The sequence below is a fragment of the Phodopus roborovskii genome, unplaced genomic scaffold (assembly GCF_943737965.1).
Source record: "Phodopus roborovskii unplaced genomic scaffold, PHOROB, whole genome shotgun sequence".
Classification (NCBI taxonomy): Eukaryota; Metazoa; Chordata; class Mammalia; order Rodentia; family Cricetidae; genus Phodopus; species Phodopus roborovskii.
Genome location: NW_026126525.1, coordinates 22017 through 41620, shown reverse-complemented (window position 1 = coordinate 41620; position 19604 = coordinate 22017). Strand labels below are relative to the sequence as shown.

General features: G+C 38.1%; 1 protein-coding gene across 1 annotated transcript in view; it reads right to left on the bottom strand.

Annotated features, from left to right (window-relative positions):
• The window catches only part of Evi5 (ecotropic viral integration site 5), a 106824-nt gene that overhangs the window by 70654 nt on the left and 16566 nt on the right, over positions 1–19604 (bottom strand). The window contains 9 exon segments of the mRNA XM_051198281.1: positions 1421–1567; positions 2134–2166; positions 3519–3572; positions 9242–9302; positions 11473–11570; positions 11672–11725; positions 11727–11762; positions 13121–13264; positions 15274–15399. Of these exon segments, the coding sequence (XP_051054238.1) occupies positions 1421–1567; positions 2134–2166; positions 3519–3572; positions 9242–9302; positions 11473–11570; positions 11672–11725; positions 11727–11762; positions 13121–13264; positions 15274–15399 (753 nt within the window).

The following is a 19604-nucleotide window of genomic DNA, read 5'->3' as shown; positions in this document are numbered from 1 at the left end:
TTATGGAAATGCACTATAACTACAGAATATATTCACCAATATCTACAGAAATAACATTTTTCTGTCTTGACACAATTAGCTTTTACTAAGCCATAAAATGGATTTCTTAGAATTCTTAGTGAAGCATAAGCAAGGCCACATTATCAAACCTAACATTCACTTACTGCTTTCTGTGAGAAATGCATGTTTCTACATTAAAGCTGCTGTATTTCTCATTTTCTGAAAATGCATTTTCTACTATTTCCACAACCATTCTGTAAGGCATTTTAATATCTGAGATAATACGACTTGAACTTGGATGTTCACTCAAGGCTAAGCTACTACATTTCACTCATTTTGCACACCCTCCTAGTTTCACATCCATGACCTACAATTTACTACACCCTCACAGGTTTCAGCTATTAACTGTCTTCTATGTCTTGTAGCTTAACTGTGTCAAAGCTGCAGCTGATGCTAATGCAAGCAAGGTAACGTACTTTCCTTCCAAACAGAGACACTGCACTGACAAATCATGCCCTTTTCACTATTAAGAACTATTTTTCTTAACAACTATTCTTAACAAACTATTGCGGTCATTTCAGTAATACTTTAACATATTCATTTTTCTTAACTAATAGAAAAAAATACATTATTTCCGGTTTCATTGCTCTTTTCCTTTCTAGTCTTCTCACTCTTGAATACAGATAATGATGTTTCTTAATTTTGTTGAATAACAGTAATGCCCATTCATACACCACCATTGCCCAGCAGTAATTTATATTATTGAAGAATTAAGAATTACTCCCCTGCTGGGGACTGGTAACTCACGCCTTTAATCCCAGCACTAGCGAAGCAGAGGCAGGCAGATCTCTGTGTGTTTGAGACCAGTCTGATCTACAGATCAAGTTCCAGGACAGGTTCCAAAACTACACAGAGAAATGGTGTCTCGAAAAACCAAAAAAAAAAAAAAAAAAAATTTTTACTCCCCCTATTTGACAACTTTCCTCCTCTTCAAGTAAACGAAAGCATGTACTTTAACTCATAATTCAATGTTGTGATATTTCTATGTCTAAGCTAGAATATTTCACAAAATATAAGCTGTCAACACCATGAGCGTTTTAAACACACATTCTAAATGCTGAGTAATAGCCGCTTTATAGTGATCAAGAATTACTTGCTGTCAGGATTACCTATGAAAGAGGTATCTAAAAATCTAAACAGCAGCTGCATATGGCTTGTTTTCTATGACTTAGGATATAACATAAAAGAAAATATTATCTATTTCTAACAAAGCCACAAACAAAAAAGAAAGAACAGGAATCTCTGTGGCCACAAAAGAACTCTTGAGTTTCAGAGTACACGGGGAGGTTTTAACAGTTCTCCTAAAGCTGTGCCTCACACATGTGGCCTAAGGGAGGTGAAGAGGGCTCCGACTCCTTACCCCGTGATGCCGGTGCCGGAGCTCCCTGATGGTGCTTTCAGCCTGCTCCAGCTTAGCGCTGGCCTCATCACTCTGCTGTCTGATGGTGGCCAACTCCCGTCTTATGAGGTAGTTTTCCTCAGCCTCCTGGGCTCTTGTCACTTGTCCCTTAGGACATAATTTTTTGTGTGTGTATAAAGCAATTTAGAATAGATTTAAGAAAGACTGCCTTTGTGAAGTTTGGTTACTTCTTGACATGTTTAAAAACAAAAAACACCTCAGAGAACAGAATAGCCTAAGTAATTATTAACTAGGAGCTTGTTATTTTGCTCTAGCAAATCTGAGGAAACTAAATGAAATTTTCATGTGACAGTCTTAAGAACAATTCTTTTAGTCGATAAAAAAAAATGTGATTCATGCAATATTACTGAGTTGTACATGCAGGGCTAAAATGTTCAATGAACAGTGGTTAATGTCACAGAATCCACTGTTTGCCATTTGAAATAAATACTTTAAAAATAAGGTTAGCTTTAAAACGTGCAGGGATAGGCATCCAATTAATGGTAATACATTTATCAAAACATTAAGTATACATCCATATGCCAGCCCAAAGAATTATTTCTAAGAAAATGCATGTAAAATTGCATGCATTAAGTATGAATTTCTAAGTTTAGGATTTCCTTTAGTGGTTAGTGAAAACAAAAAAAAAAAAAAAAAAAAAAGATAAACTATACCTGTATCAATCTATCTGCCAAGGAAGCACTTTCCTACAAAAGGAAAAATTTAGATAGAAATATAAAAGACAGAAAATCAAAGTGATAAAATTAGGAATAAGAGGAAGCATCCACACCCAAATTCCATCTACATTTCATCGCTATTGAAAATGGACATTTAACTTAAAACTCTTTTAATAAGTGTTTTTTATTTCTAACTTTTAAAAAACAAATATCAAAATAGGGGCAAATTACAGATAATCATGTCTCTTAGAGATATATCTTTCATTACTTGGGACAAACAAGTATTTTCTTCTTGAAAATATACCTTTAAATCTTTATTTCAGTCAAGTCATATCATCAAACCACTTCCATAAAGGGAGGAAGAGATCTGAGTCAGCAATATACCACTCATAAAACGCAGCAGTAACTGGATACAACATGAGCATCCAAGAGAAAAGGCAAGAAAGATAATAACAGAAACTCCTAAGTTCAACTTAAATTCTTAACATATTTCAGGATGTACACTTTTGGTTCAAGAATTCAACTAAGACTTCAGTACTTAGATAATTCTAAATGCAAAAAAAAAAAAAGAAGAAGAAGAAGAAGAAGAAGAAGAAGAGGAGGAGGAGGAGGAGGAAGAGGAGGAGGAGGAGGAGGAGAAGAAGAGGGCCCTATGCCAGTGAAAAACAGGTTATTTTTCGGTCTAGACACAAAACCAAACTATATCTTCCTAGATCTTCTTTATGACTCTGAAGCCTCCCATGAAATAATACTTTCCCTGTGAAAATATATAACTCTAATAATGAAAATCATTTAAGTTGCATATTTTACTACAAGCTGGGTATTTGGTGGAAGCAGGGATAATACAAATTAAAAAGACTTAATAAGCTCATTATGTGCATAAAAAATAATCACCAAAAAGTAAAACTGCCTTACAAGTCACTGCAATCCAATCTCACAATAGGAACTATATTTCATCTGGGATACAGGATCTGCTACTGCACCATCAATTAGACCTGTGATAAATATCTTGTCCTTGTGCATGACTTGGTATACAGTGTCTGCAATCATCACATCAATAGACCTGTGCTAAATATTTTGTCCTTGGTGCACCACTATTTAATATAAAATCATGGAGGTTTCTAGAATAAAGGACAAATAACCCAACTGCCCCCCCCCTTCTAGTTATTTCTTTCTTGGATATTAACCTATAAAGTTTCAGAAAATTTTAAGTATACTTGGTAATATCTTGGGGGCAGATTCACACCAACTTCCTTTCAATCTTTAGCTTTAAAAGAGTTTCTGAATTCAGCTCTTTTCAATTAAGTAGATTGTTGGTTGGCTGTTTTGTTTTTGAGACAAACAAGCATTCAACAGAAACTTGCAATAAATATTTTACTTACTTTTTCTAATGTTTCAATGCGCTGTTTTAAAAGCCTATTTTCTGTGCGTAACCTCTGCCAAGAAAAAGAAAAAAATGTTTGTTTGCAAGCATTTGAGAGAAAAAAAAAAAAAAACAGATCCCTAAGTCAAAGTGTTGATAATGCACTACCTTATGGGCTGGAGAGGTGGTTCTGAGGTTAAGAGCACTAGCTGCTCTTCTGGAGGACCCTGGGTCAGTTCCCAGCATCCACATGGCAGCCCACAACTGTCTATAACTCCAGTTCCAGGAGATCCGACACCCTCACACAGACATACAGGCAAGCAAAACACTAAGGAATAATTAAGGAATGATTGTGACGAACTGTTACATTATCACATGTTGAACTATCAAAGGCTTAGCACAGATAAATGGCAAAGGAAACAATCCCATTTGTCATGGCAGCTATGACTAAACATTAAATGTAATACATAAGTAGCCTTTGTTTTCTCCATTTATAATGGCTTATACTATTTATCTTAATTTTATGTGTATGAGGGTCTTGTCTGAATATCTGTGCACCACCTATGTGCAGTGCCCAAGGAGAGTGCTAGATCCTCTTGGAAATGAAGTTACAGACAGCTGTGAGCCACTATACAGCCTCCCTAATAATCTTATTTTAACAACCTTTGTCTCCTACAGAGCCTAATGATATAACTGGTATTCAAAAATTAGTTGAACAAAGAACAAACTTCAAATATGCATGTTCGTAGATTAAATGTCAAATTATTGTTAAACTATACCAGTTTCCATTCATATTACAAATACCACTGTACAAAAAGCCTTACAATCCAAACATTCAAAAGCATCTACCGTGAGTTGTTTCTAATTGAGAAAATTAAAAACTCGAATTACTAGTATTTTCTTATATAAAAAAATCTTATTTTTAAAAAAAATGTACATTTGGCCAGGCAGTGGTGGTACACATTTTTAATCCCAGAGACAGAGACAGAGACAAACAGATCTCTGTGAGTTCAAGGCTAGCCTGGTCTACACAGTGAGTTCCAGGACAGGACAGCTAGGGCTGTTACACAGAGAAACCCTGTCTTGAAAAACCAAAATACAAAAAGTACATTTATGTAATTGGTTAAATTCTAGACTCTCTAATACTTATCAAGTTACTATAAGTGTTAAATCTAAATAATTCCACTTTGACAGCTAATCTCTTTATATATTCCATCAATATAATTCATTAATCCCATAAATTATTCCTGAATTTGTGTGTGTGTGTGTGTGTGTGTGTGTGTGTGTGTGTGTGTGTGTGTGTGGGGTATATATCCACATGCAGGATGCATGGTGCCCTGCTCTCCCTCTCTCTGCCTTATTCCCTTGAGACAAGACCTTTTTACTGAATCTGGGGTGAAGCTGACAGTCAGCAGGACCCAGGGCTCCTCCCTGACTTTTCCCCTCCACATCCCTGGGGTTGGGTTGTAGGTGCACACGACGTTGTCCAATTTTTACAAGGGTGGTTGCTGGAAATTCAAACTCAGATCCCCATGCCTTATGCAGCAAGTGCTGTTACCCACTGAACTGCCTTACCACACCATTTCTGAACTGTCTCATCCATGTTCTTTCCAATTGGTCAGCTCTCACACTTCAAACCCTTTACTATTCTGTATTAATTTCTTCCAGAGCTCAGCCCACCTTTCAATTCTAACTTCCTGTGACTCTCTTCTAGAAATGTCTTTTCAGCCCACCTTTCAATTCTAACTTCCTGTGACTCTCTTCTAGAAATGTCTTTCTCAGGGAATTCTTCCACCAGTCCAATCTGCTATTTCTCCAATGAGACTTAAGTATACAGTTTATACTATACACAAAAGCTGCAGTTTGGAGAAATAAACTCAATTTTCACATCTTATTAAGAGAGTGGGGTTTTCTTGTTCTGTTCTCTAAAACACAGTTAAGAGCTGAGAAAACAAATAACAGTGTGAAGAGAAATGTTTCTTACTTATTTCTTGGCAACTCCAACTATGTGCAGTATAGCAGCTGCCAGAAATTACAAAACTGTTGAAAGTCTAGAAAGAGAACCTCCCCCACCCACCCACCCCACCCACCCACCCACACAGTGTTCTCAAAGTTTTCCCAATCACATATTAATAAAAGGTAATATGCTGTTTATCTTTAAAAAATTTAGACTGTTAAATTCTAACCAGACAACAGTATAAAATTACAACAGACATTATACTAAAGTGAAATTTAGAATAGTCACCTGAATTTCCATCTCCCCCCCACTGTAAATGTTTTATTTTACTACAAATTTATATTCCCTCTAAACAAAAAAACAAAAAAGAAACACCTAACCAAATGTCTCAATACTGTCTTTAAGTAATTTGTGTGATAAGGCTTCATAATTAGCTGACAGGTAAGGCTAATACATAGTATCCACTTCAGTGTTACTTTATGTATATAGATGTTCTGTCTGCATGTACATCTGTGCGCCAAAAGAGGGCATCAGACTGCAGTTATAGACAGTTGTGAGCCACAATGTGGGTGTTGGGAATTGAATTCAGGACTTCTGGAAGAGCAAGTGCTACTTAACTGCTGAGCTATCTCCCCAGCCCCTCAAGGTTACTGTTTTGTTTGTTTTGTTTTTTGAGACAGGATTTCTCTGTAGCTTTTGAACCTGGTCTGAAATTTGCTCTGTATGTAGACCAGACTGGCCTTGAACTCGGAGATCTGCATGCCTCTGCCTCCCAAGTGCTGGGATTAAATGTCTGAGCCACTGACACTACCACTTGGTTAAAGTTACTGTTTTAAGCTTCAATTTTTTCTTTTCTTTTAGACTACTATGCACCCTACTTTATTATCTGATAAAGGTGGATCAGTGGATAGCTCACTGGAAAGGTGCTTAACAGTAAGCCAAAGACCTGAGTTTGATACCCTGTACCCATAGTGTGGAAGAAAGAAACTGACTCCCATGGGTTATCCTTTGACCTCAATGTGTGTGTTATGAGACACATGCATGCACAGGAACACACATAAACACAAATAATAAATACATGTTGGATTTTTAATCTAATTTAAAAGAAGGTAATTTCTTCAATTCTTGGGTTATCTTTCTCAAAACCCATGTACTCTTCTGAACTCCATGGGCACCAGGCACACATGTGGTATGCATACACACACACACACACACACACACACACACACACACACACACACACACACACACCCCCCCCAAAGCTATTCTTTAATTCTGAAAACATAGAGATTAAGTCACTGGCTAATGATCTTTCTGTGGATGCCACTTTGATTCTATATTTACATAACTTAATTTGTGTGAAACCTCTTTGAGAACAAGAATTGTTCATAAAATTATGAATAAATTAACATGGTGAAATACAAGATGGCCCCCATCCTCCAAACCTGAATTTGCAGTTTCCAGTGTGTTACACACTAACAACCCACATTGTACACCCATTGGTCAGGACCAAAGACTTCCCCTTTCAGTGGGCTCCAGTGTAGGGCATAACATTACTCGTGGCCCCAAAAGCAAAGCAAACTATGGAACAGCAATTTAGTGACAATCAAGGTGGAGGAGGAGACCCACAGGGTTTTCTTTATGAAAGTGTGCAGACTTCCATTAGTAAGGGCTAGATGACAGCAATGCAAATAAGGCATTTAGAAAAAGGGAGAAAGCAGACATGAGGTAGTTCACACAGGGAGCAGGAGAATCATCACTCAGGAGGCTTCTGAGGAAAACTAACCCTGAAGCCCTTTAGAGCCAGGAGGGTGAAGTAGAGTTAGAGCCAGGCTCGTTAACACTTAATGGTTACCATCTGATGTCAAATCCAAACACACCCAAAAGGGTTTTAAAGGGGGTAAAGAGATTAATTAAATGCTGTTGTAAGTCAGCAGCTAGCAGCATTTGTTCCTCTTTTTGCACCCACATAGCAGCTCACAACAATCATTAAATCCAGCACCAGGGCCTCCAACACCCTTCTCTGATCCAAGGCCATCAGGTATGCAGTAGGTGCACAAACACGTGCAAACAAAACATTCACACACATAAATATTTTTTGTTTGTTTGTTTCAAAACAGGGTTTCTCTGTGGCTTTGGAGCCTGTCCTGGAACTAGCTCTTGTAGACCGGTCTCCAACTCACAGAGATCCGCCTGCCTCTGCCTCCTGAGTGCTGGGAATAAAGGCATCCTCCACCACCTCCACCACCACCACCACCACCACCACCACCACCACCACCACCACCATCATCACCACCACCACCACCCAGCCTAAATAAATCCTTTTTAAAAAGTTATTTTGTGGGGTGGAGAAATAACAAGGAACTTGCTGCCAGGTCTGATAATGCAAATTTAATCCCTGGGACCCACAGAGAAGAGGGAAAGAATCCAATCCCATGAAGCTGTCTCTCTGGCCAGTAAATAAGTAGCATTTTGGTTTTTGTTGGGTTTTTTTTTTTTTTTTTGTGTGTGTTTTTGTTTTTTTGAGACAGAGTTTCTCTGTTTAGCCCTGGCTGTCCCGGAACTCACTCTCTAGACCAGACTGGCCTCTGCCTCCTGCGTGCTAGGATTAAAGGCGTGTGCCAACCTCTGCCAGGCACACAATAACATTTCTTTGAGTTGCTTGATTTTTGGCCTTCCAGAGATTGCATGTAAAGAGATTAGATACTGGATCAGCCAATCAGAATGCATAATTTACTATTCCCACCCTGCAGCATCAGAACATCCAACTTCTAAACTCCAACTGTGAGAGCACCAGCAGTTCTCAAGAATTCTTTGTCAGTAAAGGCACTTGCCACTATGCCTGATGGTCTGAGTTTAAGCCCTGGGGCAGACATGGTAAAAGGAAGAGAACCAACTACAAGTCACTCACTAGTACACTGTGATATGTATGTGCTCGTGCACACAGTCAAACAAAAACAGTACACAAGTGCAGTAAGAAGGAGCACTGTCTGGCTTTGCCAGGCCTGGGGGCAAATGCCTATAGTCTCAACACCTGGGAGGTGGAGGCAGCAGGGCTAGCGGTCATCAAGGCCATCCTCTCTCAAATAAACAGAAGTTCTAGGCTGTTTTGAAACTTTGGGGAAATGTATATGAGTTTACTGTACTGAGCTGGCATTGTACTGATATTAACAGTTACACTGATCTAAAGATGCCAAACTTTTTTTTCTACTGGTACAGGTTAACTCACTGTACAAGATATGTACAACCTTACCCACATTATTATAGAATCTAGTATTTTCTAAATTACAAAGGAATTTCTTGGCTTACAAGAGGTACAAATAAGAATTTCAGAGTACAAAGAATATATTTATTCGTCCTCCAAATTGAAAATCTGTTTTCCTGAGGGTAATTCAAAAATGTAAACTTCATTTAAAGAAGAAAAATTTGCACTGGCCAAGGGAAACTGCTATGCCACACCAGGACAATTAGTTCATAAATGACTTGTCCTATGTGGTCTGGCTCAGATGGCTCTTTCTCTAGACTTCAGTACACAATTAATTACCTTCTCTGCAAGTTCTACAAAAATGTTTAAGCAGAATGCAATTTCTGTGGGCTGGTTTTCTCTTAAAGAGGAACAAGGACAGAGAGCTGTTTTTCTCACACCCGAGGAACACAGAGTGCAAGCAGTCACACTGTTCTGCTTGCAACTACAGGAGGAGCCAGAAAACACAAATTTCATTCTAACATCTACTATCAAATTCCTGACTTAAAGAATTGTATCTCAAAAACACTGAAATGCTTACTTTAATTTCAACTTGCTCCTCCATTTCTTTTGTCTTTATTGTAGTGTATTCTTTTTCAAGTCTAAAAAGAGAAAGTTAAAGGTGTATTTTCATTCAAAAGTAATTAAATTATTTAACGTAAAAGGACATATTAACATAAAACACAATTTCTTTACTTTTCCTCAAGGTATAAGTTGAAATAACTTATATGAGAAAAAAATAACAGAGTAGACACAGGGCAATTGAGGAAATGTCAGGACAAGGGGAAATGTAGGACCACTGCATGTGATGCAATCCACAGCAAAAACATCCTGACATACACACTGCACATATGACATCATTGTTAAGCGGTCAAAGTCCTACAGCGAGGGAAACAGACAACTTTATTTTATAACAATGGACATGAGATATAAGTGAATATGGCATCACAGTTTCTGTACTTGCTTTATAATTTCTAAGGAAAATAAATATAGCAAAGTATTAACAATTGCTAAAAATTAGATACAAATGTGGATATTTATCATTCTAATCTATTTTTCTGTTCCTAGTTGAAAAAAAGATAGTTAAAATATGACATGAAGCTAAGCTAATGACTACAAACTATTCATTTAGAGTTAAACTTCATAAAAAGCAGGATGGAGAGACTTTTAAGTCAAAACTTAGTGAAAATTGACTTTGTTAGAGCAAAGAAAGTAAAATAAAGCTTAAGGCCAGGTATGGTGGCACACACCCAAGAGGAACAAGCAGAACAGCAGGCTACTCAGTAAGGCCATGTCACAAATAAGACAAAGAGGGGGCTGGTAAGATGGCTTTGTGGGCAAAGGCACCAGCCAAACCTGATGACCTATTTGTGAGTGCAAACACACAGAATAAATAAATGTAATAAAACATTATACAGGCGTTAAAGACAAAATACAGAAGAATAACTAATAGATCAAGGACTTGGAGGAAATGGAAATATCTCTGTGCTGAGAATTAGTATTATAAAGGAACAAAAAAATTCATTTAGAAAAGGAGAGGAAGCCAGAAAAGGTGATACACACCTTTAATCCTATTATGTGGGAGGTTAAGAAGGACTGCCAGAGTTCTAGGCCAGCCTGAGCTACAAAATGGAGACACTGTCTCAAAAGAACAAGCATTCTGCTACTACAAGCATTGCTGCAGTTCAGAACCATAGAAGCTCCAGTGACCTGAATTTTAACTATGTCTTTAGGCTAGAATCATTTAAGTATTAATTAGAAGCTAGAAAAGAAGAATAATAGCTGTAATTCTTAATTAACATACTAACTTTATTTTTAAGAGAAAAAAATATTAAGCCAGGAACTGACATTGACTATCTTGAACTTTCTTTTTTTTTAGTAAAATTATACCACACAAAGCTTTTCCAGGAAATAACAATAAAAAGATGAGAATCTCAACCTCTGATCAGCACTACTGGCTGTACAGTGCTTAAGTAGCACTGGGAAGGAGCTGAGAGGAAAACCGTGTCAGTGGCCAGAACCACTAACTGTGTTTCTTTAGTAAACAGCATGTTAGGCTTGGAGAGTATGTACTCAGCATGCTCAATCCCTCTGTTCATTGCCTAGTAAATATTAAAAAGAACAGAACACTTACACACATATGCATGCCAAAATCCTAACTCCCATCAGAATGGGAAGGAAGGAGGGATTTTAAAAGTAGTGTACAGTGGTTCTATATATCACTACTGAAAGAAGGATGATTGTCTAACATTACCTTTGTTGTACTGAAGCTAATACTATTAAGTAAGGTAAAATCTAATAGCATAAGGAGGAAAAAATATGGTGTTTTTCACAAAAATGCTTCCCATGTCTGATGGGGGATGTCCTTCTGTATATATGTTTCTCTTATTGGTTGATGAATAAAACACGGTTTGGCTAATAGAGGCAGGAAGATAGGCAGGACTAGGAGAATTCTGGGAAAGGTAGTCAGAGAGAGCCTGCCAAAAGGAGACACCGTGTAGAAGAGGAAGGAGTAACAGGTCCAGACCCTTCTCCAGTGAGATAAGACTTAGATTAATAGAAATGGATTAATAATTAAGACAGAGATAAACAATAAGAAGACCTTGCCATTGGCCAACAGGTTTATAATTAATATAGTCTCTGTGTGTTCATTTGGGGCTGAAAAGGGCAGCGGGACCTGGTGGGACAAGAGACCCCTACCAACACATGTCCACTGACTTACTACATGCTTCAATAAGCTCCATAGTACAAGATACCATTCAACATACTTACTTTTTCATTTTTTTTGAGTTGTACTTGACTTGGTAAGCTGACTGAATTAATTTGTCTGGGCCACCATCAAACTGATGTGGAATGACCTTCTGAAAATGCTAAGAAATAACAAATGAAAAGCAAAATTATTACTATAAATGATTTATAGCTAAATTTATAGCAAATCTAGAAACATACAAGAAATCATGAACTGATTTACCTGTAACATTCCTTCCATGTCAAGTTGCATTAAATCTGCCTGATTCATTTGAAGGAAGTGCTAATCCTACTCGAAACACAATTTCTAAACCCTGATGAAACAAATAAAATAAAGCCACATTTATTTACACTTCCATCAGCAAAAACTAATCATTCAAAATAATACCAAGGTAAGCATTTGAGGATCTAAACTAAGAACTGGCAAACATTTTCTGTAAAGAGTCAGAGAACAAACATTTTAGACTTAACAGCCCACCTGCCCCTTCACAACTATAGTTGTGCCCTATAGTAGACACAAACACATGCACTAATAGGCAGGACAGTGTTCCAAGGAAACAAATGAGAAGACAGCTTTGATATGGAAACCACAGAGCTAAGTAAGTGAATTGCTGTTTTCTAACTTCAGTCCAAACTAAATTAGATAAATCATATAAACTGATCCTTCCAAGAAGTAACTAACATTATTATGTTCAGACAACAGAGGAGAAGGATCCTCTGTTAGCCATTTATAACTAAAGTACAATAGGAAAGCTTACACAAAATACATACAGCTTTATTATAGGGATTATAAGCCTTATTATTTGGGAAACAGATGTGCTGCAACAGTATTAACTGTGTGGGATAATTTACTTCTCATTTACTCTCACTGCATCATTCAAAGGTGATAAAGAGGATAAATTTGGTGAGAAGATCCAAAACGTAACTGTGGTGCTATTTTGTTTATAACCTAACAAATGACACTTGCCTTAAGGTCCAAGTTGCAAAGCTAGCCAGATAAATTAGCCATAGAGGCCAGGTAGTAGTAGCTCACACCTTTAATCACAGCACTTGGGAGGCAGAGGCAGACAAATCTGTTAGTTCAAGGCCACCCTGGGCTACACAAAATTGATCCAATCTAAAAGAGAAATAAAGCCAAGCAGCAGTGGCTCAGATCTTTAATCCCAGTATCTGGGAGTCACATACCTTTAATCTCAGCACTAAGGAAGTGTAGAAAGGAAGAAATATGGACAGGATCACCCCTTTAGTCTGAGCATCAGTAGAGGTAAGAACTCTAATGGCTGGCCACTCTACTTCTCTGATCCTTCAGCTTTCAGCTTTCACCCCCGATAGCTGACTCCCAAGTTTTTACTATTAAGACCAATTAGAATTCGTGCTACACTTAACTGTATATATTTGAATGCTGGATACAGGCCCAAGTACTTGTAATATCTACAGTCAGGCTACTCAAAACCCATGGCAACCTCAGCTTCCTCATCTATCATCCAACAAATGGGGATATTACAAGAACCTACCCATTACAGTTGTTGTAAGGGTTTAAGTGAGGTTAATTCATGGAAGCAGAGCAGTGGGGACAAAGGCAGCTCCCGAGTTTCTCCTTACATTGCCCTGCTCTTATTAACACAATGGCTCCTTTATTCTGTTTTTATTCCTCATCTGCTCATTAGCTTACCTCAGACATAAAGATATCAAATACCCTTGTTGCAATGGGTAGTGGGAAGGTTGTAAGGAAGATAGTCAGAAACCAGGATGATGCATACATTGATGTGTGGAAACTCTGAGATTGAAAATGTACAAAGAGCTCTGGAAGGTGCTCCTAGAAAGAGAAAAAAATATCTAAAATACAATAAAATTGAATATTTCAAGCTAGATTCTTGGTAGGTAAGCCTATAGCAAACACAAAGAAGAACTAGAGTAACAGAAAGACTCAAATACAGAAATTGAAACTTTGTCATTAACAGCAAAGGACAAAGAAGTGACCTGGAGTTGGAACTTGAGGTACATCTTAACATTTGATTTACTAATAAAAACTAAATCATAGCCAAATTAAACTTAAATCAAATATCATCCAACCAGTGTTGAACAGCAAAGTAATAAAGAGTTTATTTCTTTTTACTTTGTTGATGGGTATAGTTGTCCAATATCATCTATATTTTTAATTAACTATAGTATTTCTTTTCTAAACAGAAGAAATGCCATGCCAAAAACTTTCAAGTACCATATACCATCAGTCACCCATCTTTACCTCCTACAAAGTAGGAAAAATACAAGGTCTTTAACAATGTCTTAACTAACAGCACCAAGAATTTAAGGTTTATATCAACAAACAAAACCACTATTTAGGGGAAAAAAATTATCACATGATATATTTTGATTTTCTTAAAATGTAAAAACATTTTCATATCCTATTCTTTATACAACATGGTATTTCATGTTCCAGAGAAGGGTGACTCTGATAACTGCTTCTCATGCCAGCTAAAATATTGATCCATACGCTTCCCTAATAACTGGAATGTAAATAAAGATGAATACTCCTTCCTTCCTACTTAAGGATAGATAGTACAGTAAGGCTATTTATTTTTAAATTAAATTTTAAAAAAATTAAATCCAAAAAAGTAAAATTTTTCAAAAATGTCTTCAACAAGCATGATGCCACACACCTTTAGTCCCAGCACTCAAGAGGTAAAAGCAGGCAGATAGATCTCTGTGAGCTTATATTCTAAGCCAGCCAAGGCTACATAGTGAAACCCTGTCTTAAAAAAACAAAAACTGATGGGAGATGTCACTCTGTAAATATGTTTCTCGTATTGGTTAATGAATAAAGCACTGTTGGCCAATAGGAAAGCAAGATAGGTGAGACTAGGAGACGAGGAGGAGAGAGGAAGAAGTAGGGAAGAGAGTCAACATGAAGAATGGAGAGAGTAGAACGCCAGACCCTCTCCCTGGTAAGATAAGACCACGTGGAAATATTTAAATTAATAGAAATGGGTTAATATTTAAGACAGAGCTAGCCAATAAGAAATGACAGTAACAGGCTAACAGCATTATATCTAATACAGCGTCTCTGTGTGTTATTTGGGGCTGGAGCACTCTGGGACCAGGTGGGCGGAAAAACATACTCATACCAGCAGGGAAAACATACTCCTAACAAAACACTAAATGATTTGTACTTGACTCTGATTGTAGTCTTCCTCTTCTCTCCACCTTTACACCTTTATGTGTAAGCTTCTGAACCTGAGGCTGGTCACATAAAATTTATGGATACATGTTAAAAAAAAAAATTATCAGATGGGGGTGGGAACAAGATAAAAAGAGAAAGGAAGGAAGGAAGGAAGGAAGGAAGGAAGGAAGGAAGGAAGGGTATGACAGTCTCAACAGTAAGTGAACTGGCTTCCTACACAAGCTCTGAGCTTTTAATAGGAACAGCAAAAAGTGGATGGAAGCAGCAGCACCTAAGTTACAGCACATGTGAGGCCAATGTTTAATATTTGGATAACAAAGTCCAGACTATGGCGAACAAGTCATCATGGATTTAAAACACTACTTTTTCAACTGCTGCTATGCCTTTTATTTTATGTGTTTAAGTTTTTTGCCTGCAAGTATCTATGTGCACTGTGTGTGCCTAGTGCCCATACAGATCAGAAGAAGCCACCGTATCCCCTAGGAGTTACAAATGTTTGTAAGCCACCACGTAGGTGCTGGGAACTGACCTAGGTTCTCTACAAGAGCAGCAAAGGTGCTTTTAACCACCGAACTTCTAGGATTCTGACACAAAATTTGCTGACATTCAGAAAGGGGGGCAGAAAAGTTAAAGTGAACTTTTACCTGTATCATGCATTCAAACTGGTACATGCAAAGGCCCAATTCTGCCATGCTTGGTTTAAAGAGTTCCCGAAGTCTGTAGTCTTGCATTAATTTAACAAAGACACAAAAAGCCTCCTCTTCTGGCATCTGTTTTAAGAAGAAGAAAATAGTAACACAGTTCAGCATTTCATGATACACAAATAAGCCAAATCATACTATGAACAAGTACCACTCAATAACAAATACTGTTTTTCTTTTTTCTTTAATGTTTATGTGTTTGTGTGTACAAGTATTCATAGAGGCCAGAGATCAACCCGGTGCTATTTCTTGAGCTCCATACATCCTATTTTCTTGAGACAGGGTCTCTCAGAGCCATGGGCTCTGACTAGCGTTGGGATTGCACACACACACACCAGCACACTTAGCTCTTGTACATGGATTCTGGACACTGAACCTGTCAGCCCTATGAATAGTGTTTTCACTGGCTACAGAGTAATGTATAAAGTGCACTGGAATTAGAACCAGGATGTTCTAGACTTCCATTCTGAGAATCAGACAATGACTCTTGCAAACTCTGAGACCAACTGTCTCAATCTGTCTGATTTATTAACTTAATCAACATATATGTGTGTGTATACATATACATATACACATATATATGACCATATATGTGACCATATATGTGACCACATATATGTGACCATACCCCCTGAATTGAACCTGTATCATCTAACCAACATTTACAGCTAGATACTGTTCTCTTTCTAAATACAAAAACAACAGCAACAAAAAACATATAAACTTTACTCTCAAGGAACTTAAACTTTCTAGAGATAAATAGGTAATATACAGACAAATCATATTTACATCAGTGGTGATGAATGCTAAGGAATCAATTAGAATAAGGGAACTCTGGGGAGACAAACTGCTATTTATATAAGTCAGGAATGGAACTTCAATGAAGTAAATTTTAAACAAACAAGAGAATGAAATTAGGGAACACTGAGGAAAAAACAATCCTGGAAGACAGAGTGTACAAAGGCCCTAAAATGGAACAAGATCCCTGTGGTGTCTAATGAGAACAGCCCCCATAGGGTCACAGATTTGAATGCTTGGTCCCAGTTAGCAGACTATCTGTAAAGGACTTGGAGATGTGGGCCTGCTGGGAGGAGGTACAGCTTTGTTGGATGAATTCACTGATGATGGGCTTTTAGGATTCAAAAGCTCACACCAGATCCTGTCTGTCTGTCTGTCTGTCTGTCTGTCTGTCTGTCTCTCTCTCTCTCTCTCTCTCTCTCTCTCTGGTGTGTGTGTGTGTGTGTGTGTGTGTGTGTGTTTCTCTGTCTCTATCTCTGTCTCTTTTTCCTCCCCCTGTCCAATTTCATCCACTCCATCTCTCCCCCCCCTTCCTCCTCCTCCCTCTTCACCCTCATCCCCACTTGTGAATCAGAATAAGCTCTCAGCTACTGCTCCAGAACCATGCCTATCTGCCTGCCTGTTGGCACACTCCCCACCATGATAGTTATGGACTCACTCTCTGAAACTGCAAGCCCTCATTTAAATGCTTTCTCTATAAGCCACATTGGTCATGGTGCCTCTTCACAACAATAGAAAAGTAACTAAGACAGACCTTAAGATGCTGGCATGCTTGGTCAGCAAGCAGGAGACCACTAAGATACAAGTCAAGTTATCCCCATGAATAAAAGTAAAACCTACACAAGAAATAATTAGCAGATTGTAGTGAGATATTCACCTTGTCCGCACCTGTGGCATAGACCATGCCCACTGGAGGTGGAGACAGGGCCTGGCGTGACCTGGGGGAACTAAGGCTGAGGAGGGGCTCCCAAAGCTCTCTTGCTTGCAAGACAGGAGTACATCTGGAGGCATCCTTGGGACCAGGAACCTGCTGGTGTTCATCTGTCTATGTTGTGAGTTATTTCTCCCTGAATAAACATCTATTCAGCCTATTTGTTTCTCCTGATCCTTATTAAACATCAATGGCAAATAATAAAAAATTAATCAGATTAAATGTATCCCTTTTTAAAGGGTCATGAGTAAAGGAGTTATAAAGAAGAAAAAAATTAAACCAAACACATAAGTTTTGGAAGCCATTCTATTATTTTTTACTTTTACCTTAAAGTAGCTACAAAGCTCTGGCAATTCTGAACAGAAATGGTACACGATGTAAATACCAAAAGAACTTCTACCTTTTAAAATTATCTGTAATTGGGTTTTAAAAGTATAAATCACTAGAAAATATCCAGTGAGAAAATAATTTAAAAGGCATTCAAAATATTTAGGCAATAGCACCTACATGGCTAGATAACTTTCCCAAAAATAATAGTTTTCTAATCTTCATTTAGTCTGTGAATGCATTTCAAAAAAGATCTCTCAGTATCTCTTATTGAAAACAGTTGGAAAATGACAAAATACATTTTCCCCATGCTCAACATGGCCATGGACAGCAGGTAAACGTGCATGTTCTTTCTCTGTGCTAACACAGCCACAGGTGTACTGTGGAGACCAATCCTATTAACTCAAGACCTAAAATCCCACTGACTTCTCCAGTCACTGTAAGAAGCCCAAGACCTCAGAATTCTCCATCCTATACAGTTCTCTTAATCCCCTCCTCTGCCTCTACTTCCAAACTCCCCATTCTATGCTCAATCTCATTCTTTAAGCTGAACTACACTATACCTTAGGGTAACTGTTTTCCATCTCACCACTTCAAGGAGCAGGACTGAGCAAAGCATCACTTCAGGATCACTCACAGAATGAACCTTGCTACCTTAAAACCCCACCAACCAATGCTACCCATCTGCTCCTCCACAAACTTCAATGAAGCTTCCACAAACTTCAGGGTCCACTTTCATTGAGATAACTTTCTAGCTTTTGACTCCCTTTTCTCCAGTGAGCCTGGCAGACAGTTACTATCTCAGGCTCTACAACCATGCCAAAGGCTGAAACCTGTTTTCTACTTCTTGTGTGGCTATTTCTCCAGGACTAAAATATCCTCTTGTAGAGAAGCAGGAGTCTCATGAAACAAGAAACTCAGCAGGCTCGAGGCCACTTATACTGAGGTTGTGTAGTACAATGGGAGCAAAAGATGACTTTGGTGGTGCAGTTGCTTCGCAGGAGACTTGGGTATAGCAGCTGTACAAGCTCTGCAAGAGCTGTTGGGGGGGGAGGCTGTTCTCTAGAACCTAGAGTCTAGATTCTTAGCAAAAATGAATACTGTTATTTTGAAGTTAATATGAAAGAAAAGAAACAGATTTGCAGCAAAAATCACTAGATTGATTATTATATCTGACTTAACAGTAAAAAGATCTGCTAGTGACAACCATTTATAAATCAGAATGATCAGAACTTTGTGGACGCTCTACATACATCACAGCCCAAACTTATCTAACATGGAAAACCACCCGCAATAACCACTCCAAGCACGGTGAGTGGTAGTCAGTCAGTTTATGGACCAGTATGCTCTGAAAGGAGGAATGGAAGCCAGGGCTAAAATGAGAGGAGGCCGGGTGCTCAGCATGCATGAGACCCTGGGCTCATCCCTGGCACTGAGTGAAAGACAAAAATGAGGAGGATGGGGTAAAAGGGGAATCCCTGACACAGGGCTTTAAAAGTCAGATAGTGAGGAAACTGAAGAAAAATGCCAGGGAACAGAGTTTGATGCTGCTCTGCTTTCGTCTACTCAGAATGGACAAAAGCCACTCTAGTTTTACTGTATGGCCTCACACTCGCCAAACACCATTCCAGGCTTACACCTGCATAAAGCTAGCAATAAAAGCGCACAGGCTGAGTGTAGAACTGAGATGAAAAACTACAGCCAGCACAACTCAAATCAAACCATTTTTCAGGACTAAAATTCTGAGACTATATAAAAAGTAAAATAGAATAAGGAAATTTTCAGCAAGGCTAAAGAAATGGTTGTATATCCCATATCCCATTACCCTTTCCAACTTCAGTTTGTCCTGCCCCTAAATTGTGAGAAATCAGTCAATGCTAATGTCGTATCACTAGACAGTAAAGGTAGCTGAGTAATATAACTTTAGTATAACAAGCCTGTAGCTAAATGATAATACACACACACACACACACACACCTCCAAACATGCACATAACATAAATAAGATATTATATGAAAACTTTATTCTTACCATACTTGGTTGGGAAAAGATTACTCCCCGTTAAATGCTAACAAATGAAATTTAAAAACAGGTAAAAGTTTTTATAGAATATCTTGGTACAACTGTATATATTAAAAATTAAAGATGAGGTTGGAAAGATGGTTCAGCAGTTGTTAAGATCCCATACTAGTTTGGTCTCCAGCAACTCACAATTGCA